At 38.1% G+C, this 24767-nt stretch overlaps 1 protein-coding gene across 5 annotated transcripts in view; it reads right to left on the bottom strand.

Moving 5' to 3' along the window:
• gria3b (glutamate receptor, ionotropic, AMPA 3b) overlaps positions 1-16070 on the bottom strand; it is a 184665-nt gene extending 168595 nt beyond the window's left edge. For 2 of the 5 annotated variants that reach the window (XM_049484369.1, XM_049484372.1), the window contains exons 1-2: positions 15253-16062; positions 13511-13669 (exon numbers count right to left, since the gene is read on the bottom strand). In XM_049484369.1, the coding sequence (XP_049340326.1) occupies positions 13511-13669; positions 15253-15343 (250 nt within the window). In that variant the 5' untranslated portion in view covers positions 15344-16062. Of the gene's footprint in view, positions 1-13510; positions 13670-15252 lie in introns of all 5 variants that reach the window. The other 3 variants (XM_049484373.1, XM_049484374.1, XM_049484371.1) reach the window with 3 other exon arrangements.
• Positions 16071-24767: the final 8697 nt, after the last annotated feature.

The raw sequence follows: 24767 nt of genomic DNA, 5'->3' as shown, positions 1-24767 counted from the left end.
TGGAATAGGAAAAAATGGTACGAGCCAACTTCCATATTATACTTGGTAGCCGGAGTGTTTAAAAAAGGGGTGTGAGCCAATTCCCATATTATACTCCACAGCCGGGATGTTGGCACAGAAAACACTTGGTGTGTTGTGAACCGAACATTTGGGCCTAAATTCCAACCAGAGCCATGGTCACAAAAACGTTATTCTTAAAGCTACAGTAGGTTTACATAAACACTGTAAGACCAATGAAATAAACCAATATTTGCCATTATAAAGGTGTATTTTAAACATTTGTCGAAGTCATAATATGAAAACTGACCTCATTGTTGAAATAAAATAGTGCTAAGCAAACTGACAGCAAAGAAATATCTTGATTGATTCAGCATTTCACCTTAATTTCAATGAATGAATGAATGACAGACTTATTAACATATTAACATATTGTTAACATACTTAACATATTGCTGTTTAGCCCAAATCTGTTTAGCCACACCCATTTATTGGGATGCTTTAAGGACCGTTTCATTCCATAGTGCTTTATAAAGAGGCTCAATACAGAACAGATAATCAGAATTAAGATCATTTGAGCTCTTTTCCTGCAGTTCCCATCAGTGCTATCGTACACACTTCACCAAAGTTACACAGTGCGCAGCGATATAGAGACGCCCTATTAGATAGAGTTCCCTATTAAATATCAATGGATCATCACAATGTCTCCGGAGATGTTATTTAAGGTCATAATACTACATATTTTTGCTTTAAAGCCTTAAAAAGTATTCATTTATCTGACCCCAGCGATGTCGCAAAGACGCTCTTGTGTTTGGAGTAAACAAACCAATTTCTCAGACAATCATAAAATACGTCTGTGGAGAAGCTTCCTCGTCCCTGAAGCAAGGATTGCTTCTGTTTGCTCATTTGTTGGAGTGTTGTGAATTTACAGAACAGGGACGCTCTCTCTGAGAGTGGATTTGATCCTCTAAGCACTCGCTTTCAAACCCGATGAGAGAAAAACGCGTCTTCTTTCTCACAAAAACGAAGGGATGAATGGAAAGGGGACAGGCCTGTCCTGATAAAAAAAAAAAAAATCCAAGTTTTCCAAGAAATGATTGTGATAAACGATATTGTTTGCATTTAAGACCATTAAATTACTAACAACTAATATAATGATAGCATAATTTCGTAACAAAGGAATTACACCCTTTTAAAGGGAAGGCTTACGCTACCTCCCGGCCGCTGCGCTCCTCCAATGAACGTCGCCTCACTTTACCAAACAAACATTCACACAAAGCAATCCAGACTGTTCTCATACAGAGTTCCCCAATGGTGGAACAAACTACCTTCCACTACCAGATCAGGAGAATCTCTCACTATCTTTAAGAAACTCCTGAAGACAGAGCTCTTAAAAAGAGCACTTACTCTCCTAACACCTCTAACTAACTACCTTCTACTACCAGATCAGGAGAATCTCTCACTATCTTTAATAAACTCCTGAAGACTGAGCTCTTCAAAGAGCACTTACTCTCCTAACACCTCTAACTAACTACCTTCCACTACCAGATCAGGAGAATCTCTCACTATCTTTAATAAACTCCTGAAGACAGAGCTCTTCAAAGAGCACTTACTCTCCTAACACCTCTAACTAACTACCTTCTACTACCAGATCAGGAGAATCTCTCACTATCTTTAATAAACTCCTGAAGACTGAGCTCTTCAAAGAGCACTTACTCTCCTAACACCTCTAACTAACAACCTTCTACTACCAGATCAGGAGAATCTCTCACTATCTTTAATAAACTCCTGAAGACAGAGCTCTTCAAAGAGCACTTACTCTCCTAACACCTCTAACTAACTACCTTCTACTACCAGATCAGGAGAATCTCTCACTATCTTTAATAAACTCCTGAAGACAGAGCTCTTCAAAGAGCACTTACTCTCCTAACACCTCTAACACACTAACTACTTCTAACCTCATTTCCTTCTTCCCCTCCTTCACTCCTCTATCCTATTATTCCCCTTTGACCTCCTTTTATCCCTATCCAAAGATGTTTTACCTTTAAACTCATTTTACATTGTACTTGACTATTGTAAGTCGCTTTGGACAAAAGCGTCTGCCAAATGTAATGTAATGTAATGTAATGTAAAGACAATAAACTTTCCAGAACTGTTCACACACCTAATTTTGGACCACGAAACGTTCCCAGCTTGAACCAAAGTAGGTTTCAGCATTTTTTTCAACATTATTAGGGCTGCAACTTATGCTTATTTTGGTAGTCGACTAATCTGATGATTATTTTTTTTGATTAGTCAACGATTATTTCTGCCATGTCCTCCATCTTTATAATAGAATGATAAAATGATACATACAGTTGAACATGAGATTTAAAAGCCATTTAAATGTCTAGATGTTGTTAAAATGTAGAAAATTACTGATATTTAGTGTTTAAAAATGTTATCTGTAGTGTTTGGGCACTTTTGGAGTGAGCCATCTACCCATCTCCCATTGCATTTCTGTCCCCATCCCTTTGTGTAAAGCAGTACTGCTAAAAATGAACGATTAGTCAAATATGAAATTTGTAGTCGACAAATGTAAATAATCAACACTGTCGATTATATTGACTTATCGTTGCAGCCCTAATACATTTACACATTGCAGAGTCAAGTGCAGAGGCAGGGGAACTGTGGGTGCAACGCATACCAGGACATGCAGCCCCGGTCTGTCCCAGCTGGCATGCGTTGGACCGGCATAAAGAACCTGCCTCAGCCTTCACTCAAAAGATATGCTGATGGTGAGAGGAAGGCTGATCGATGGCCACACCCAAAGTCACAATATATGTAAGTGCATTTTGTAAATGCAAACACAATGGATGATATCATGGTTATTAAAATGATTGAGGTCATGTTCGTTTTTTGAACGATAGGTCGATAGTGTAATTATTGTGACAGGCCTAGAAGGGATCTTGCACGGTTTCGTTTTCTCAGCTGCACTAATGTGGGCCATTCAGAGGCGTCGTTAATGAAGGCTTGCAAATAGACACATGGCCCGTCTGGAGCACAGTGCAGGAACATCATCTCCCTTAAATAGATTCACCTTACGAGACTCGGCTTCCCGTGTGCCGAGAGACGTGAACATGCGCTGGAGATATCATGTCATGTTAGCTCTGCCCATAGACAAGTGTGCCACCAGACACCATTGTACTGTTGTGCTTTTTACAGAAGCTACTCTGTAAAAGCGAGTATCGACTTTCTTTATGCTGAATACATTTCTATCTTCTCTTTTGTACCTTTTGTGCAAAGGTTCAATTTATATCAGACCTCTCCAAAAGGGCATCGGGCCACTCATTCCCAGGAGAAGACTGTGAAGAATGACCCTTAAAGGGACCCGTATTCTACTTTTCTTCTTATGCTATACTGTAATGTCAGATTTCCACTCAACTCAACACCAGTTCTTTTTCTTCTTCCTCTTTCTGGAGTGTTTAGACACTGCTAATGAACCCAATCATGGTAACATTTAACCAGACTGAGACCACATGTTTTGGTCAGAATAAAATTTGGTATTTTGGTTGTACCGTAGTTCACAATGTTTCTTCCAGCTGATGTTTTAGTTTGGACCAAACTAAAATGGTTTTATTTTATTTTATGTTATACTCAACAAGCAATCTGAGGTTTATACTTGACAAACGGGGTGTTCGGATAAGCGGTGTGGGCTGGTTTTCATATTATACCTGGCAGCCGGGGTGTTGGCAAAATGAGTGTGGGCTGATTCCCATATTACACTCGGCAACCGGGGTGTTGGCAAAAGAGGTGCAGGCCATGTAGACCACATCTTTTGGTCTGAATACACTTTGGTATTTTCGTTGAACCTGCTTTTTTTTTTTGGACCAAATTGAAAAGTTCTGACCAAAAGATCTGGATCAAATAAGACATGTGTGAAAGCACCCTTTGAATTAAACGATCTGTCTTGATTGTTACTGTGCCTTTAAGCCATATAAATATCGTCGCTGTCCAATAAAAAACACTCATCTCCAAAACACCTGCTTTACAGGAGAGAAAAAAAACCTTTCAACCTTTCAAAGGAAGTCAATGTAAAAAGAGTTTATTTCAGGTCATTTTGAAGAGTTTCTATTGGTCCGTTCATCAAGAAATTTAGGCTCAGTGTAAGGGACAGTTTGTCTGTTCAAATTATGTAGTAAACTAAAAATCGACAAAAAAGAGATAAGTGGAGATAAGTGTTTTTCATAGGACAGCGACGATATGTAAATAGGATCTATTCTGATTGGTGCAGTACTTGACTTCATTCAAAAAGCAACCCAAGGTAAAAAAAAAATCCATATAACAGCATTAAAGAGTCAGGAAAAACTTAAACTATATATACAGTATATATGCTGAATAGACTGACATCACAAAAACTTAATTATTAATACAAAAGAGTTTTTTTTTATTTACGGCGTTTATGGACTGTGTAGAATTTCTTTTTTGCAAAAGAGTTTTATAGTATGTTTTAACAGTAGTTACATACCAGACAAATCTCTCAAAACATTAAAACCATGTGAACAATTCATAGTTTTCATCATATTAACTAAATAATATTTGCAAATAATAAAAGTGCAGTAAAACAACTGAAACAAACACATCCACGAGAACAGTGTCTATTTTTGGATGTCTTATTTTCCTAAAAAGAAGAGTAAATTTGACAGTTCCTACAAGTCCACGCTCATGTTCTACTAGAGGATCTTCAGACATTGCTTCCATAAACTGGGACTCAATTCTTCAACACACTTTTGCTCTGAATTCCCCCGACAGCGTCTTGTATTTGTTTGTGAACTGATCTCCAATTTGCCACGAAGCGACGCCACCTGGATAAGTGCAGCGCGAGAGAACGCGAGAGCGAGGAGTCTTTGTGAGGACTGTGACGAGCCCAGCCTGAGCCATCATTTATACACGCTCAGTTTGACAATGTTCCCAAGATGCTCTCTAACAAGTCTCAGATGCTGCGTCGTACCGATCAGGTCTGAAACAGGAAACGACACTTGCTGTTCACCAGTAATGAAGAGCACACTTCTAAAGACACTTCCTGAAGATACAGGAAAGCATGGGTTCTCGGGGGATCGTCGTAGCATCGGGACGATAGGGCGTAGATGCTAAAAATAAATAAATAAAATATTTACAGATGTTTTCAGCAGATCTGTGTCTGGTGTCCTGTTTCCTCATTTTTTTCAGTTTTTCTTTTACAAATCAAGCTAAAAGATTATTAGATCTGCATTGTCCACCTGTCGAATATGCACTGTGTTGAGTGGGTTGACCCATATGTCTCACATACTCACATATAAAATGCAAAATTTCATATATGATCTGTTTAATACACATTGTAATGGAAATTATGCTGCCTGATTTGTTTTGTGAAAGAAGCCAAATACAGCACACCCAATCAACGTTGCAAAAACCAATATACTGTATTTACATGCAGTTTTACCACCAAAGCAGCCATTATAACTATATTAGCCATTATAACAACCATATAACTATATATTGACCAGGTTTTTTTTTTTGTTTACATAAAACAGACTAAAATGTGCTTTATTCAGACATTTTGGACACAATTAATTTAATGTATACATGTTGTTTTGTTTTTTCCTACATAGTAAATGAATAGTGAAGTGATCCTAATGTAATACTACATAAGGAATCATGTAATAACTTAAGAAAAGTGTTAAACAAACCAAAATACTCTATGAAATATTTATCCTGTAGGATTGAACAGAGAAAGCTCTTGCTCTTCCTTTCCTGGGGCAGTCCTGATGAGTGCCAGTTTCACCAGTATAACCTTTTTAATAGTCTTTAAGGTGACTGCACTTGAGGATAGTTTTTTAAAGTAGCTCTTCTGCCATAATCTGGATTAGAACATTATTTAAATAATTACTATTCACTGTATACCTGTAACTCTACCTCTTCACTACTTTACTTTAACTGATGCTCTCAAACTTTACATTAAGAGACAAGAAATTCAAGTAATTAACTAATAAATGGATTACAGGTGTGAAAAATATTCAAATTCATTACTCTATAGGTAGAAGTATAGATACTAGGGTTTGAAATTCTTCTGTATTTTCGAAGCTTTTTACTCTTTAAGCAAAAAAGTGTAAAAGTACTGGTTTCAAAACTACTTAAAGTATAAAAGTTAAAGTAATGTAAGGGTAAAAAATAAAGCCATTCAGAACAAAAGCTTAGGCCACGCCCACAGAGTCATATAATGCACTACCCCCCCCCCCCCCTCCCCTTCTCAAAACACATTTTACTAAAAGCTATAATGACTATAATGTTAAAATATTAAATGTTGATGTTGGTAATATAATTTGGGATTTTGCACTAGGCAGTTCTCTAGTGTTTCAGCTGCATTTATGCTTTTATTAAAAAATTATGTATTTTACATGCAGAACAATGTAAATATATTAAAGTTAAAGTTTAGTTTGACTGGAGTTTATCTGGAGTTCTCTTGAGTCTCTGCACGGATCATCTTCCTACTAGACTACGTCTGCTATGTTTTTGCTCACAGTATAAACCAATAGGGAGTCGGAATGGTACATGTTTATACTTCTCTACATCCAATCACAATCAGATTCTCTCTATCTGGATGGAGAGATTTATCTGGATAGGGGTTTTATTGAACGATGAGAAGCCGGAATTAAAACCAGCTGAAATGAAATGCTATTTTTAAAATGTAAAGAGTAGAAAGTTCAGATAATTGTGTGAAAATGTAAAAGAATTACTTCAGTAAAGTATAGATAAACAACCTTATACCTCTGCCCATTTATAATAAGTAGATATTGGTGGGTGGGAGGATGGAGAGTTGGGTAAATTCAGGAAAAAGTTCACTATATCCTTCTGAAAACAATGCAGCTCTTCAGCCTCAATTTCCAGATGCCCTGAAGAGCCTGAAGTGGTTTCAGTTACCCAATTTGAGGACAGGAAAGAGCTGCTGTACAGAAGCTGCTCATTTTCTTTTAGTGCTTCAGTAACGAGACGCACAAAAGCCCCGAATTCTTTACTGCCTTCTTCTGACATGCATTGTAAAATCATGGATATTAATAGCGAGTTGATCCCCCTCCTTTACTGCAGTAATGGCTTCTACTTTCTTTTCTGGGAAGGCTTTGCAGTAGATGTTGGAACAATACTGTGAGGATCTGATTGCTTTTAGCCTCAAAAGCATGAGTGAGATTAGACAATGACATTGGACGACTAGTTATGGATCAGAAAAAACACTCCGACCCAAAGTTTTTAATAATTCTCCATTATTCTGGAGAAATCAGAGCCCAAAGTCGCACAGTTTCACATCCCAGTGTTGGGGGGGCTTTATAAGTTTTTATCTGATGTTTAGCATTGAGTATACTAATCCTATAGAATACAGTGACACTTTATTTTTCATACTATTAATAATATATAATAAGTTATAATTGTAAGTAAGTAAGTAAGCTTTATTTATAAAGCACCCTTTACACAGCCTACACTGACCAAAGTGCCGTACATAAAAAAGTCTAATGACTACACATAAATACATACAACCAGAACATTGGTAAAAGAAATCACTTAAATAACATATTAAAATACTGTAAGAAGCCCAGCATAAAACAAACATAAGACAAATAAAAATGTGCGAAAACCCCAATAAACTAAAATGCATAGCAAGAAAATTAGGATAAATGGATCACTAAAACATCCAAATCATTCAGTTACTAAGGGCAAGATTGTATAAGAGAAATAATTGAGATTTTAGCTTGGCAAATAGCGAATAGTGAATAGCACAATGCACGATCACCTCTCAGTTTCAAACGAACCCTAGGAATGACCAACATGACATTCTGGACATCACCTCTTTCAGAATCTCCCCTCTGGTAGAAGCTGCAGACCATCAAAACCAGCACAACACAACACGCTTACAGCTTCTTCCCCAGAGCTGTAGCACTTCTTAACCACAGTGAACACCTCTGAGTCTCTACCAGCACAACACAACATGCTAACAGCTTCTTCCCCACAGCTGTAGCACTCCTTAACCACAGTAAACACCTCTGAATCTCTACCAGCACTTTATTCCTTTAGTACTTTTAACTATATTCTTATTTTATTAATTGTTTATTGTACCTTCTTTGTCAGTGTTTGTCAATAGTCTGTGTACTTGTGACATTTCATACATTTCGAGTTTTGCTCTTAACCAGCCAAATTCCTTATATGTGTAACAAACTACGAGGAAATAAAGTGAAATAAAGTGATTCGGACTCTGAATCAAATGGCTACACAAACAGTATCTATTCATCCATCTATCTATCTCTCATTCGGAGACCCAGCGAACTTTAAAATCGAGTAGAATTCACTATTTAGAACAGATTTCCAGGTATTTCTGGACATATACTGTAAACACAGCTCGTGAACATGATCCTACACTGAAGATTTCTATTCTCTGCAGATCACAGATCTGTATTTTTCTCTTTTACGTAACTGTTAACACACGGCTCGGCCGAGTCGGTAGACCAGCTAAACGAGAGAGAGAGCCTTTCAACATCGCTCTTAAACGCTGTACGACAGCGATTCAGTTAAATATTAAGTGAAAGACGGGGGATACAGTTTTGACAGCGGCACATCTGTTGATATGCATATCAAAGCCGAGTCATGAATGCTGTTGACAACTTCCAGTACTATCGTCGCGCCGAGCGTGAATTTGGAAAAACGACAGATTTTTCCATCATCAAAGAGCCTCCAAAGTGCCTCGTATGTTGGAGGGTGAGACGTATGTTAGCGGCAAGACGGTAGAGGAGTAAAATAAATAAATAAATAAATATATTGCAGTTAGTGTTATTATCAGGGTTTGTCTTTACAAAAATGCATTACATTACATAACTTTATGTCGTTTTTCAATAGATATCTAGTTGAGTTTTACCAAAATTCAGGTTGACCGTCTTTGTACAAAGCATTAAAAATAAAGTGTTATTAATGATACACTAAGTACACTGGCATGCCAAAAGTCTGTTAAGGGGGACAATTCTGCACATATCCCATACAGCTCTGGAAAAAAATAAGAGAGCACTTAAAAAAGATGAGTTTCTTTGATTTTGCCAGATTTAAAATATCTGGAATATAATCAAGAGGAAGATGGATGATCACAAGCCATCAAACCACCAAACTGAACTGCTTGAATTTTTACACCAGGAGTAAAGCAGCATAAAGTTATCCAAAAGCAGTGTGTAAGACTGGTGGAGGAGAACATGATGCCAAGATGCATGAAAAAAACTGTGATTAAAAAACAACCAGAGTTATTCCACCAAATACCAAATTATTTCTGAACTCTTTCTGAACTTTTCAGCAATTTCTCATTTTCTGTAAATAAATGCTCTAAATGAGAATATTTTTATTTGTAATTTGGGAGAAATGTTGTCCGTAGTTTATAGAATAAAACTACAATGTTCATTTTACTCAAACATAAACCTATAAATAGCAAAATCAGAGAAACTGATTCAGAAACTGAAGTGCTCTCTCTTTATTTAATATGTTGACAACTTCTAGTACTGTACGATCATTAAAGAGCCTCATATGTTGGAAGTGGTTTTGGAACATGTTCCTTATTGGGCTGCATAACGTCGAGCCAGTATAGAAGTAAAATAGATAAATAAATAATGAAATAAATAATAGAAATAGAGCCAAACTCTCTCACAGGACAACATGCATGGATCAGACTGTGAACAGTCTACGTTTAATTAGATTGTAAATTTCCCGTCAGTCCTCTCCTCGCTAATCCTGCTTCTCTCCTCGGCCTGTGTGAACTCGCAGGTCCATTATCAATTATTTATTTACTCATTCTGCCGCTCTGTGCTCTTATCAGACCGACCGGCTCATTAGGAGGAGGATGCCTCTCGCTCCGACACACAGCTCAGCTCCTCGAACCCTCTCCTCCCCAGACCGACCCTCCCCCCAGACCCAGCCATCGGCCGCTCATTGACTGATGTGGGCTGATGAGGTATGGATTTTCCTTTTCATTGACTGTCAGAGCGGAGAGGAGAAATGAGATCTGTTTGTTAATGAGTTCTGAATGCAGGAGCTCGGCTGGGGTGCTGGGATTCCCTTTGTGAGATCTGCAGGTGAGGTTTGCAGATGGCCAAAGCAAAGAGCTATAAGAGGAACACTTCTATCAGACACTAGCCCTTCCAATGAATAACCATATAAAGAGAATATCTGTGCACACTTCAGTTTCTGAATCAGTTTCTCTGATTTTGCTATTTATAGGTTTATGTTTGAGTAAAATGAACATTGTTGTTTTATTCTATAAACTACAGACAACATTTCTCCCAAATTCCAAATAAATATATTCTCATTTAGAGCATTTATTTACAGAAAATGAGAAATTGCTGAAATATCATAAAATAAAAAAAGATGCAGAGCTTTCAGACCTCAAATAATGCAAAGAAAAAAACAAGTTCATATTCATAAAGTTTTAAGAGTTCAGAAATAATCAATATTTGGTGGAATAATCCTGGTGGTTTTTAATCACAGTTTTTTTCATGCATCTTGGCATCATGTTCTCCTCCACCAGTCTTACACACTGCTTTTGGATAACTTTATGCTGCTTTACTCCTGGTGCAAAAATTCAAGCAGTTCAGTTTGGTGGTTTGATGGCTTGTGATCATCCATCTTCCTCTTGATTATATTCCAGAGGTTTTCAATTCGGTAAAATCAAAGAAACTCATCATTTTTAAACAATGCTGCACTGATCTATGGGATATGCATCATTTAGGGGGAACCTGAATTGAATCTCTTGTATGTTTGCATGGAGCATATTAGCCAGACACCACCACTCACAATCATCACTTTGGGTGGTAATGCCTTTTATCAATTACATAATTCTGGTATACATAGGTGCTACTGTGGATTGAGCACCCACTTACGTATCAGGCCTTATTCAAACTGCAATATTTCACATAGTGAGCCATTCTTACAAGACAACACCTCAAAACGTATACAAGTTCGGGTGTTTCCATGCTTCAACCCTGAAGTAATGCTTCATTATCAATTTATTGTACATACTGCTGCCTTATGACTTCATACTATGAGGTATTTCAGTGTATAAATGCTTGATTCTAGAGAAACAAATTGTTTACAATGATGTTAAATAAAACTAGACAACAAATCATGTACAAAGAAGTTATGCTGTACCATTTTGCCAGTTTTCCAAGGCTAAGTATTCTCAATAGAACGTTTTTTTTTAGTTTTTTACCTCAGATTTCAACCCTAATTCATAACTGTCAACATTACACACACAATCTAGGCTTGCTGGTCATTCTGGATACCAAATAAAGTGGATTTATTTGCATTTCACAGCCTCTGTTTACTCTCACAGGATCAAAATGACCCCTGTACCCCTTTAGCTAGAGAGAGAGTGAACAAGATGATGGATTGTGATAATTCTGATATGCCAAAATTGCATTTAGTGCCTTCACAAACAGCACTGATAACACAGAAATATGCTTTAGCGCTCTGTAGAATCTGGTTACCATGGTGAAACATAGGAATAGCTAAAAAAGAGTGAGAAAAGAGCAAGTGCTGCCTTGATAGCTGAGCACATTTGTAAAAAAAATAAAAGAACAGGAGGAAATAGAAGTGAATATAATCTCCTACATGCACAGTCCTTGAAAACCCTGCTTGCGTAATCAGACATGCGATCTTTTCAGCAACTATCAGGAACCTCGGCAGAGCTCGGGTTAGTCCGCGTTGCCAAGGGAACTTGTTTTGAATTCAAAGAGATTTTGAGTCAGAAATACCAACACTGTAACCCACAAAGCACTTCCACCGCCGACGATTCATCCTCTTATTGTGAAACACTTTTACTTGCAAATCAGAGTGGACAACCATGAGAGCTCTAAAGCATCACTTTTAAATTGGGTATCGACACCATCGCGTCCAGAGGGAGGGGGGAAAAGGACGTCTCTGGCTTGTATGAAACCATCAGAACTTCTGAGCAACTGGCTTCTGTGTGTGTGTGTAGGCGTGTGGGAGGGAAGTGGAAAAACCAAGGCTACCACAGATTTATCACACCTTCAAATACACTGATATGCACAAGCAGGAGTGTTAGGAATTGGATGGAGGAATGGGTTTGGGTGGATGAGTTGGGGTGGGCGGTACAGTGTTGATGGGGACAACCATATGAGTTAGAATGAATAGGCTGGATATATTGGGACAGAATGGAAGGGTTTGGGTGGATGAGGTAGGGTTGATGGGATGAAGTTGACGCGGACAATTGCATTGGGTGGGGTCAAGGAGGTGGACAGGTTGTGATTGATGGGGAACTTGAATGCTTTTGGTTAAAAGGGTTGAAACTGATGGGTTTGATTGGATGAATTTGGGTGGATGAGTTGGGGTGGGTAGAGTAGAAGGATTTGGGTGGATGGGTTCTGGTGGGCAGTATAGGGATATGATTTGTAGGAGTTTTTGTGTATGAGTTAGTGTGAAAGTGTTGGACAATTGCATTGGTTGAGGTTGTGGTTAACGGGAAACTTGAATGCTTTAGGGTGAATGGGTTGAAACTGATGGATTAGAGTGGATGTATATGGGTGGATGAGTTGGGGTGGGCATTACAGTGTTGATGGTTCAATTGTATGAGTCAGGGGATGGAAAGGTTAGAATTGATGCAATAGATTGATGGGTTGGATGAATGAGTTGGGGTTGATTGTTTAATTGTTTGGAATTGGGTTAAATATGATGAAACTGACTGGATAGAATGGATGTAGGTGCATAAGTTTGAATTAGTCATGGTTCAATTGTAGGAGTTGGGTTAAATGGGTTGAAACGGATGGGATTGAGTGGATGGGTTTGGGGTTGATGAGGACAGTTGCATGGATTGGAATTGATAGGGAATTAGAATTGATAGAGTATTGGAAATAAGTAGACTGGTTAGAGAACATGGGCTTGGGTGGATGAGTTGGGGTTAAAGAGGTTCATGGGGCAGTTGAATGTGATAGTTGAGATCAGATAGAATAGGGTGGGTTGGGGTAGGAGGTCAACCAGGACTTTCTGACCAACATAATGCAATGCATAAACATAATAAAAATATCTTATGAGGCGAATAGCTGAGGAACATGAGCAGGCTGTGCATTATTCATCTAAAAGCCAGAAATTGGATTGCTTAGACGAGGCTTATGGGATTACACACTGAGGCAACTGTGTTGTTATCCTTTCAAGGAGCCCAGGTATTCTCAGAGTGTTGGGGTTGGGGAGGGTTGGATTAAGCCCTAGGATTGGTGGAAATGAGTCACTGATATGGCCATTAGTCCTGATAGGAACATAGGAAATGAGAAATTCCAATGGGGACTGATTACATACATGTCCATCAACCCAAAATCACTTCAACAGTTCACCAGCTCATCCTGGTTTAAGACTAGTACAGCTCAATGCGTGAATACTTAACATCATCATCATCAACATCAACAACATCATCATCATCAACCACAGCAGCAATGTCTCAAGCAGACCATTGCCGAGTACTTACAAGCATGGGTGACGGAGAAGCTGTTGGAGGACTCAAGGTTATCTACGTTGTAATTTAGATGGAAGGGCTTCTCAGTCATGTTTTGGTTGGTGTTGTAGAGCTGAACAGCGAACCTGAATGCGCTGTGCTCCTGCACTGTGGAACGCATGAAGAGCCCGCCTTTGGAGATGGACAGAAGAGGAGAAGAAGGGATAAAAATCTGATGTTTGTTTGTGTTAAATGTGAAATAAAGTGGAAACAGGTCTGCTTTATGTCTCACACTGTTAGAAAAAGGGTGCTGTTCAAGTACTGTACATTTTGTTCAGCAAAGAGTACGTACAAACAGTGCAAATATACAGTACATAATGATCTTTCAGCTCCAACTACATCTCTTAGAAGAGGCACAAAATGACTGCAAAGAACAATAGTATGTACAGGTATCTTAAATAAAGATGTGGAATATACAGTATAATATATACCATATATTATATATATATACCAGTAAGGGTACCACTCCAATGATCCTAGTTTTGCAGTTTTGTTTTAATACCTTAACATTAGTCAATGCAGTGTAATAAAAGTACCACAAATTGCATGGTGGCACACTAAAGAAGGTTCAGATCAATTTTGTAAGAAGAATCGAGCCTTGCTTTTCCAATAGTTCCAATAGATATTTTAGAAGAAGAAGAAGAAGAAGAAGAAGAACCCCTTAAGGGCTTCTTCAGGCCCTTTAATTAGGGAATTTTATACATATTTGCAGTTTTTTGTCCCGATTTTAAGAGACTCTTGTTGCACTGTTTGTACTTTTGCTGAACAACAAAAAATACATACACAGTCCTTTTTTCCCCTTACAGCCCACTCACTCATCAGTGCATCTCTCTCTCTCTCTCTCTCTCTCTCTCTCTCTCTCTCTTATCTCTCTCATCTCATGATTTGCAATCAAATAATAAAATAACCTCAAAATCGTTACCACAAACAGTTGAATTGCCAGCGGTTAAGTTCGCGTAGTTGAAATATAAGGTTGAAAGTAATGTATGTTGTTGTTTCAACATTAAAGCAATGTTGAATCTACATTTAATATTAAACTATTGTGCAACCATTGAAATGTTAACGTTGAATCAACATAATGTCCTCAACCTTCTGCATATTGAGTTATCATTTAATCATTTAACATTTTATCACCATATAATTTCTAAAAATTATTGGATGGAGGAATGAAACAGTGTTTTACTTCTATTTGCAGTAACTGCTTTTTAATTTAACATCATGTTCATGTTCTATTAGTTTTACTGTTTTAGTTCACTGTTTTTGAGATCAGATTTTCAGTAATCAGATTAGTATTGATGGGTATAAACATTCTGTATACTCAGATTTACTGCAGTGATTTAAGTTTATTGTTAACACTCTGTTAACTATAGGATTTTCTACTTTTAGTGAGCTATGGTTCATTAAAGGCTGAACGTATGACGTTGAACCAACGTGAGCATATATATCAATGTTGATTCACTTTTCAAAATCAACACCAAATCCAATTTTGATTCAACCATAAGGTTAAAATGCCAGCTGGGACAGCTTTGAGAACGATCCCAACCAGCCCAACCTTCCCTTTTTCTTGGACATCGTTTTTTTTCTTCTCCCACATAAAAAATACAAATTAAATGAATAAATAAACCTTGAACAGATCGAAATCTAAATCAAAACCATGAATAAATAAATAAATAAACAGTACAAGAATAAGATCGCAGGCAACAGCACTCACTAACCTATGTTTATCTGGTTGGGGAAGCCTCCGAGAGATCTGCCAAAGAGCCACGTTAGAAAAAGGAGCACGCTTTGTGCCATCTTCATCCTCATGTCTCCCCAAAAACAAAAATCAGCCGCTTAAAAAACACACTGAATTCATACACTTCATATACGCAGCGGTGCGCGCGCGCAATAGAAATAAAACAAAACAAATAGGAAAAAGCCGCAAATCCTCCGGGTTGCGTGGACGCGCTGCGCTCGCGTCGTCTACTGTGCACCGGTTGGGTTCATCGCATTGAGAGAGAGAGAGAGAGAGAGAGAGAGAGAGAGAGAGAGAGAGAGAGAGAGAGAGAGAGAGAGAAAGAGAGAGAGACTCTTATCCCAAAGATGGTGGTGGTTGGTTGGTCTCTTTCTGGTGCTCGGCGGCTCCTCCAATTGGACCAGCGGCGTGATATTGATCAAACTTGAACTGACGCTAAATAAAGAAAAGGATGATGAAGATGCTGATTTTGAAGATGAGGAGGAAGAGGGGGAAAGGAAAGGAAGACGGGGAAAGGAAGAAGAAGCCTCTATCTGAAGATCTGAGGGTCTTCAGCAGACCTCCGTACCGGCGCGGCGCGGGGCGGCGAGGTGCGGGCAGCCCACTGCGGCGCGTGCGTCAGTGCGGCGGGATCGATGGCAGCGCGGCGGCGCGCGCGGTTATGGATAAATAAGCAGTAGAGTCCGTCCAGAAATCGCCAAGGAAGTTCATTCATTGGGCGCGCGGGCAGATACGGAGCGGAGCACGTGCAACATCCATCTATCTCTCTTTCTAGCTCTCTCTCTACCTCTCTCTACCTCCCCCTTATGTTTCTCTCTCTTTTCTTTCTCTGATTGCAGCCCAGCGCTGATAACGTACAGGAAGCTATAGAGGTGCACGGTGTTGGGGGTGGGTGGGGGGGGGGGGGGGTCGTGTAGGGAATAAGACCCCCTCCATCCATCCATCCATCCATTCACTCATACAGTATAACAGTAGAACATATGGGCACTATAAGCAAAGCTCGCCCGACAGCAGTAACGCGAACCCCCCGTTTCTATTGATCACCAGCCGGTCGATCGCTTTGTTCGGAGAATTGACACCCCTCTCCCGTCTTCTTCGCACCCCATCCTCCCATCCCCCCCACCTCTAACCATCACGCTATAGATCTGTTGGTTATATTGAACAAACAAACACACAAAAAAGGGAGTGAGGGAGGGATGTGGGTGGTGGATGTTTGGTAATAAAATAAAAATAAATAAATAAATTAACAAATAAACAGGATAGAAAAAATAATAACAGACAGAAAGATAGACAGGCAGACAGACAGTTACAACATGGGTTGGGTTTGTCATGCTGACCTGAGATAACCCCCAACCTCCCCATATAGCATCCCACCTCACTCTCTGCTGTGTTTCTATGTATTGTTTTTTTTTTGTGTTTGTTGCTTTGAGAAGAAATTTCACAAAGACTGTGTGGTTATATGTTCACATTACAAGCCTCAAGCTATTTATATTTCTTATATATATAACTTTTTTTTAATTGGTTATGCCAGTTCATTTGCCCCGAAAATTCTACTTAGTATCTTGTCTTCCAATTAAACAAATATATCAACTTTCTTTTGAATTCCATTTAACTTAAATACAGTATTTATTTTATAAATATTCACACTGTAAGCCTGGAAATGGTGAATTTAGAGGCCAGACAGTTAATATATAATCTAATATGTAAGTTTACCAAAGGTAGCCCTGGGAGGGAATGACTACACACTGATGTTAAGGTTTAGAAACTGAAGGACACACCCAAAATGCAAATACAAATGCAGACTAAACTCAGTTATTATAAGTTGACTCAACTCAAAGGTCTCTGTTTGAATGTCTACCTGAACACAAATACGGATTCTGTTTATACTGGTACTGTCATTCCCTCTTATTGTACATATAGTGTCTCCCATTCTTTTATATTTATAATCTTATTTTCTGTACCATAAAACAGACTTAATTTGTTTGAGTTCAAATTAATTGTGGGTTTATGGTGTGCCCTTAGACATGGACACTCAGAACAGAGGGGTAGAGCAAAGGGGTGAAAGTGTATTGGGCCATAACAGAGACTGTAAAAAAAGATGGACGCCGTGTCTCCGTTCCCATTCATTCAATGAAAATGAAGCCAAAATCTTCCACCATGTTGCCGATCCCGAAACCCGATTCTGCGCAGTAGAGACCAGAGGAGGGAGAAAGACTGTGGATAGCAACCTACTCATTTGAATAACCCCGCCCCTGAGGGCTGCCTCTCGGTCACAGACTGCAGAGCGGGGCGGAGCGTCTGTTATTGGTCCCGCCCATAAGCAGCCCTTTTACCATAACCACACCTTTTTTGAATAGAGCTGAATAACGTTTTAAAAACCGAATTCTGTGGGGATATAAAAATTTGACAATATAAGCAGAGGTTACACTAGCTGTTGCATTTAAATAAATGAGGTAGAATTACAGTATACTAGCCAGTGTTGGAACTGGCCGTTGTCCGTGGTGCTGAAATAACAGGGGAGCTGAATCCAATCCAATGAAGCTCGATTTGCTGCAGTCTGATTTGATTTTAAGGCGAAAAAAAACGTCTCCTCCTCTTACCCATCATTCCCCCCCCACACACACACACATACCTCACACACACTTCACACACTAGCTCTTCGTCCTTTAGAGGGTGATTTTATTTATTTATTTATTAAATAACAGCAATCTATAGGCAACCCGCTGTGTATTGCTGGGGAAAAAAAACGGAAGAACAATTCAGGGATTACAGCTCCGTTTATCACACTCCGCAAAGCTCTCCCAAAATTGAGTTTTTAATTGCATTGCAAATGGGGGAAGACTTCAGCTATTGATACTGTAATGGGCTCGCCTCCCCCCTCAGCCCCCTCCTCCCGCTCAGTCGGTCGCAGAGAGAAACTTCACTGCAAGTTCTTCTCCACTGCGGTTCAGAGATCAGTAGTGAATGTGCTCCCAGTAATGAGTTACAAAGACAGATATACTGCTTTAATCTGCTCTGAACTCGCCCTGCCTCACGGCTTTTAATCGTAAAGCCCCAGAGTCAGATTGTCAATTATGGGTAGCCATCATTCTGCTGTAAGGATATGTGGACTTACTGAAGAACAAAATGCACAGAACTCGGTCCAACACTGTGAGCAAGATGTAGCTAAAACTGATGTTTTATATGCATACAGTACAGGCCAAAAGTTTGGACACACCTTCTCTTTTTCAATGCATTTTCTTTATTTTCATGACTATTTACATTGTAGATTCTCACTGAAGCATCAAAACTATGAATGAACACATGTGGAGTTTTATATACTTAATAAAAAATGAGCTGAACCTCCACAGTCACCGGACCTGAACCCAATCCAGATGGTTTGGGGTGAGCTGGAGCACAGAGTGAAGAAGACAAAGGAGCAACAAGTGCTAATAAACACCTCTGGGAACTCCTTCCTTCAAGACTGTTGGAAAAGAAAACCATTACAGGTGGCCACCTCTTAAATGAAGTGTTACTGAAGTGAGGGGATGGACGTAAGTGCAGAATAATTATATTTATTTAAATTAACAAACTAAAACAAATTAACAAACAAACAAACAAAATAAACCAAAGTTACACTGAATACAAAACTACAAAACACTAAACTTGAAAACAGGAAGCTAACAAACATCAAGAGACATGAAACAAACCTGATCACGGACAGCAAACAAACTAACAAAAGACTAGACAAAGAAGGCTTGAAACAAAGGGGCTTATATACACATGGAGGGAACAGGAAACTGGAAACACCTGAGGATCAATCAAGAGGGGGCGGGGTTACAAATAACTAATGACAGGGTGGGGCTAGGGCGGAGACAGGACCAACACACAACAATAGCACATGGCTGGGAAACATGACAGGTAAACAGAGGGGCAGGAGCACACGAGACCAAATGAGGGAGAAACATGACAGACATGGGCTAAACTGTGACATGAAGCACATTGAGGGAATGATGAGAATGATGCCAAGAGTGTGCAAAGCAGTAATCAGAGCAAAGGGGGGCTATTTTGAAGAAACTAGAATATATATATTTTTTTTAGTAATTTAGATTTTTTTGTTTAGTACATAAAACTCTACAAATCTACAATGTAAATAGTCATGAAGATAAAGAAAACACACTGAAAAAGAGAAGGTGTGTCCAAACTTTTGGCCTGTACTGTATAATGAGACCCGTGTCACATGTCTATGTCGCTATCCCTTTTATAGTGTTTTCTTTAAAATCAAGTATATTTTTATTAGTTTTTTTTTTTGTATGTTTTTACAAGTGACGATATGTGACGACATGTGATATGTGAGCATTTCTTTTCCAGCACCTGCTGTTTGCAGTTGTTGGGGTTAATTGTGACAGATGGTCGGGCTAATTGTAAAAAATGTTGTTTCAATCAAATCTTCTAAATTGTTGGCCTTGCAAAAATTATGCATTCAGTACAGCTAAATATTAATTTAACTAGACTTTCAGGCTTCCAACATGAATACATAAAAAATATATACCTGTCTACAACAGCAAATACCTGATTGCCATACTGTACACTGTAAACCCATACGTTGTTTAAACTCAAATGATTTAAGTCTGTTCTACATAAAATTGGATATTTCTAAACAATACTCAACTATTTTGAGTTAGTAGAACATTTGTGGGCACAAATACTGTACTTATTAAACTGAGATCTTTGAGTTGAACCAACTCAGTTTAGTCTGAGTTGCCATTAACAGCTTCTTTTCTATTGGCTTCTGTCACAATCTATTTGCATACTGGGCGTGTCCAACAGTTTCTGACAGACACTCACCATCAGTGTGTAGTGATTCCCCCTGGGATACCTTACAAATAAATCAACTTCCCCTTTAGTTGGAATAACTTGATGTTTTAATTTATGCTAATTCAAGTTTTCATTTCCCATTACTTAACTTTTTTAAGGCAACCGGTTTCCTCAATTTTTTACGTAAATTCAACTGAAACATTTGAGCAAACCGGCTGCCTTAAAAAGGTTAAGTAAACTCAGTTTATCTGGTCTTACAGTATAACAAAAATAAGAAAAGTTAAATCAAGCGGTTTCCTCATTTTTTTAAAGTAAATTCAACTTATCCAGGCTTACAGTGTATGTAATGGCTCCACAGATCATCACACCAGCACATCAGTTTCTAATTGGACCACACCTGTAATAATTTATGTTTTTATCTGCATGCCTCGACTACTTTTGTCCAGAGATGCAATCTGTCCTGTTTTTTTTTTTTTTTTTTTGGCAATATTTATTTATTTATTTTTTTTTTTTACATGAAATCTGTTGTAACTACTGTATAAGCTTGGTGTTAACTAACTACACCAGGCGGAGGATGTGATTTAGACTGAATTAGATTTGAATTAATAATTGTAAGAATTCTGTGACACACAGCTCAGCGGATGACAAACACTTACAAAGAAATAAAAAGAAAAAGTTATTTTATGGTGTAAAAGGAGTCTTCAGGGTAAATCTGGAAAAAAAAATGTCTGTCCAATTACTGTCTAACTTTACAGTGCATGTTGCCATGGTAACACGAGAAGATGACCAAAAGCGTGCTCCACTTTCTCTTTAATTACATAAAAAAATCCCACAGCACATTTTACTCAGAGTTAGGTCTTACTCCATCATGTTGTGTTTGCTGGTATGTGACAGAAACATCACTCAGGATTAATGGCATCAAGTGCTTTTCTCAGTCTCCAGCCTCGCTCATCCTTTTCTAAAAATTTCTCTATTCATTCCTATGGAAGTATATTTTTATGATGGTTGTATGAAAACTCTATGTCAGATCAGATTGAATATTAGAAAATATAAAGCGTGAAGTTACACTAATGGTTCTATTATTTTATCAAATTTGGTGGTTGTATTAATATTTCTTTATGCTTTATTTTTGGATGCTTAATATATAAATATTATGGCATTAATCCAGAGCAAAATTCTGAAGGTTTTCTTGTACCTGAACTGTGTTATATCTTAGGTTACCTTAGGTAAACCTGTACATAGATCGTATATTATGATTAAATACTCAGCCTCGATGTCATTGGCTGAAAAGCCAAGCTGAGGTGTTAACTCTGTGTTGGCTGTGTGGTGTACTGTTCACTTTATAGTATTTTTGGTCTCAATCTATTTTAAATCTATATTTAATTGAGTAATTTTTAAATTACTCGCAGACCACAATCACCTGATTATTGACTTCACTTGTTACAATCACTATGTATAAAATATCATTTTGTGTATGGCTTTTTTTGTATTTATGTCTCTGGTTTTATCCTTGCCCTCTTATACTGCCCTGCCCTGTTTTGACCTGGACTGTCTCACTTAGCTTTGTTTCTTTTCATTACTTTTTGATCCTGCTTGTTGTTGACCATTTTAGGTTTTAGATTGTCCAATTTTTTAACAAAGCCTCTTTATTTTATTTGTTCTCATCTAGTCTGTGCTTGGTACTGACATATAAAAGAAAACATCTATTGAATTAAGTTATAATTGAGATATAGTTTTAATTTTAATTAAAGTTTTAGGTTTATTTAACTTTTCTAGTAAACATAGAATTCTTTAAATATATTTTATTTATTTATTTGTAAAAAAAATAGAATGTAACATCAAGACAACAAATGAACAAACAAAAAATAAAAAAAACTGTACAGGGAAAGTAAAAAAAAATAAATAAATAAAAGAGGCTTGTATAAAGTGCAAAGAGAAAACAAGAAAAGGAAAATAAAAATAATAGTAATAATAATATGTAGTTACTCAATATACATAATCAAATAAAAGTAGATAAGTTTTAAGCTGTTTTTGTTTGAAACTAATGATGCTAGTGCAGAATTTTGGTAGGCAATTTCAAATTAAAAGCCCTCTGTAAGAAAGTGCAAACTGTCCAATTGATGTTCTAAAAAAAGATTAATTAAACATAGGTTAGGTTACTGAAACATTTTAAGGCAGCCTCTTCCAAAGCTCACAGTGTTAACAGATATCTGATAGTTGGCTGAATCAAAGCCAGACCGTATTTAATTGCATTTATAAGAAAATCTACACCGTACTTCCTGCAGTGATAGGTCTTCCCCCGTCACGCTGCGTTTGCTGGTATTTGACAGGAGCATCACACATGACAAATGGCATCGAGTGTTTCCCCTCCAGCCTCGGAGACTTGATATGCTGGAGTGAGGATTGTCTTTCAGGGTCAAAGGTCGTTGTGGTATACTCACTTCTATGTGTGTGTGCCCTGAGGCTCAGATATATGGACAGAAAATAGAATCTAATAACGTCTGAGAACATGTGGTAATGGAGGTGATGGAGATGATGGAGGTGACGGAGGTGACGGAGGTGATGGAGATGATGGAGGTGACGGAGGTGATGAAAAAGCAGTGAAGATGCTCTGGTATCTAGTTCTCACTGAACGGTGTGCATCGTGGTCTCGTCCTGTTTTGTGTCCCTCTGTCCCCTGTCTTCAGTGTGCTCACCTTGTTTGTTTGTAGCCCCGCCCCCTTGTTACCCGTTCCAGGTGTTCCTTGTTTCCTGTCCTCGTCTGTGTGTGTATACATAGTTCTCCCTGTTCATCTACTCCCCTTGTACTCAGTCTTTCTTTGTTTCTTTAGTTTTTGGTTCCTTTATTGTCTGTTTTTTTTGTGTATTTTCAATAAAATCCGTTTTCCTCGTCTCTTTCCTGCTCCACCCTGACAGTGTGAATCATAGGGTATATTTAAAGATCTTCTCATCAGGAGGAAACCGGCGGTCAGGCATGCAGCATTGATCACAAGCCAAAGGGTCAAAAGGTTAAAACCACTGCCCTAATGAAGCATAGCTCAGAAAGATGGTGTCACACTTTACTAATTCAGAGGACGGTGCAAATATATACAGCTCTGGAAAAAAATCCCACTTAAAAATGATGAGTTTCTTTGATTTTACCAAATTGAAAACCTCTGGAATATAATCAAGAGGAAGATGGATGATCACAAGCCATCAAACCACCAAACTGAACTGCTTGAATTTTTACACCAGGAGTAAAGCAGCATAAAGTTATCCAAAAGCAGTGTGTAAGACTGGTGGAGGAGAACATGATGCCAAGATGCATAAAGAAAACTGTGAGTTATTCCACCAAATATTGATTATTTCTGAACTCTTAAAACTTTATGAATATGAACTTGTTTTCTTTGCATTATTTGAGGTCTGAAAGCTCTGCATCTTTTTTTTGTTATTTCAGTCATTTCTCATTTTCTGTAAATAAATGCTCTAAATGAGAATATTTTTATTTGGAATTTTGGGAGAAATGTTGTCTGTAGTTTATAGAATAAAACAACAATGTTCATTTTACTCAAACATAAACCTATAAATAGCAAAACCAGAGAAACTGATTCAGAAACTGAAGTGCTCTCTTCATTTTTCACAGAGCTGTATTATCATCCATAAATGTAATGGAAATCTGCTTTGATTGGGATTATACTTGGGATATTTAAAGGGGGCATATTATGCAAAACAAACTCAAAGCCCCCCAAAAAATCCATCCATCTATTTTCTGTGAATCAGCTGAAATCAGTTTGGATTCAGGAATCAAGCTGTTTGGATGCTCCTCCCATATTGTGACACTACAATAAGAAATTTTGCATAATATTTTTTATATTTATTTGAGATATAAGTCTTTTAGCCAAATTTCCCAGCCCTAGATGCAAGAATCCTTCTGTCTCTATGAGGTTTTGTAAGAGGAAAAGGCTAAAATATCTCATTATCTCAGGCACAGATGTCAACCCACACAGTTTAGTCAAACAAAATATGTTTTCTTTACATTTTGCAAAGATTTTCCATATCCCAGCTTTCATTCCCCCGTATATTTTATAGTCTGCTGCAGGTTCCTCATAAACTTGCTTGATTAGCATCAGTAATTCTGTTGCCTTCAGGTTTGTTTTACACTCTGCTTTATTAGACTTATAAGCCTAATAAGTTATGTGATCAGACTGCAAACACTATCACCCTGCCTGAGAAACCAAACCATCAGAGCATCTGCACAACATCCCTCTCTCTCTCTCTCTCTCCCTCTCTCTCTCTGTCTCTCTCTCTGTCTCTCTCTCTCTCTCTCTCTGTCTCTCTCTCTCTCTCTCTCTCTGTCTCTCTCTCTCTCTCTCTCTCTCTCTCTCTGTCTCTCTCTCTCTCTCTCTCTCTCTCTCTCTCTCTCTCTCTCTCTCTCTCTCTCTCTCTCTCTCTCAGTCTGTTTTGATTGTGTTTCCAGGTCTGCTCTGGACCCAGCATGACCCTGACCGATAAAACAATTGAAGGAATGAAAAAAAATTGATTGATAAATGGATAGATGATTACATACAGATATATAAGAGACTGCCAAATTTTAAATAAGGAAAAATAAATGTATAGTATTGTGCAAAAGTTTTAGGCACCTTATGTGTGCAGTAAGTGTTTATTATCTCACATTTTACTGTATTTATGATTTAGTTGCATCTGTTTAAAACATATGTG

The sequence above is a fragment of the Astyanax mexicanus genome, chromosome 10 (genome assembly GCF_023375975.1).
Source record: "Astyanax mexicanus isolate ESR-SI-001 chromosome 10, AstMex3_surface, whole genome shotgun sequence".
NCBI lineage: Eukaryota > Metazoa > Chordata > Actinopteri > Characiformes > Acestrorhamphidae > Astyanax > Astyanax mexicanus.
The sequence above is the reverse complement of the archived record's forward strand: the minus strand, read 5'-3'. Positions and strand labels throughout refer to the sequence as shown.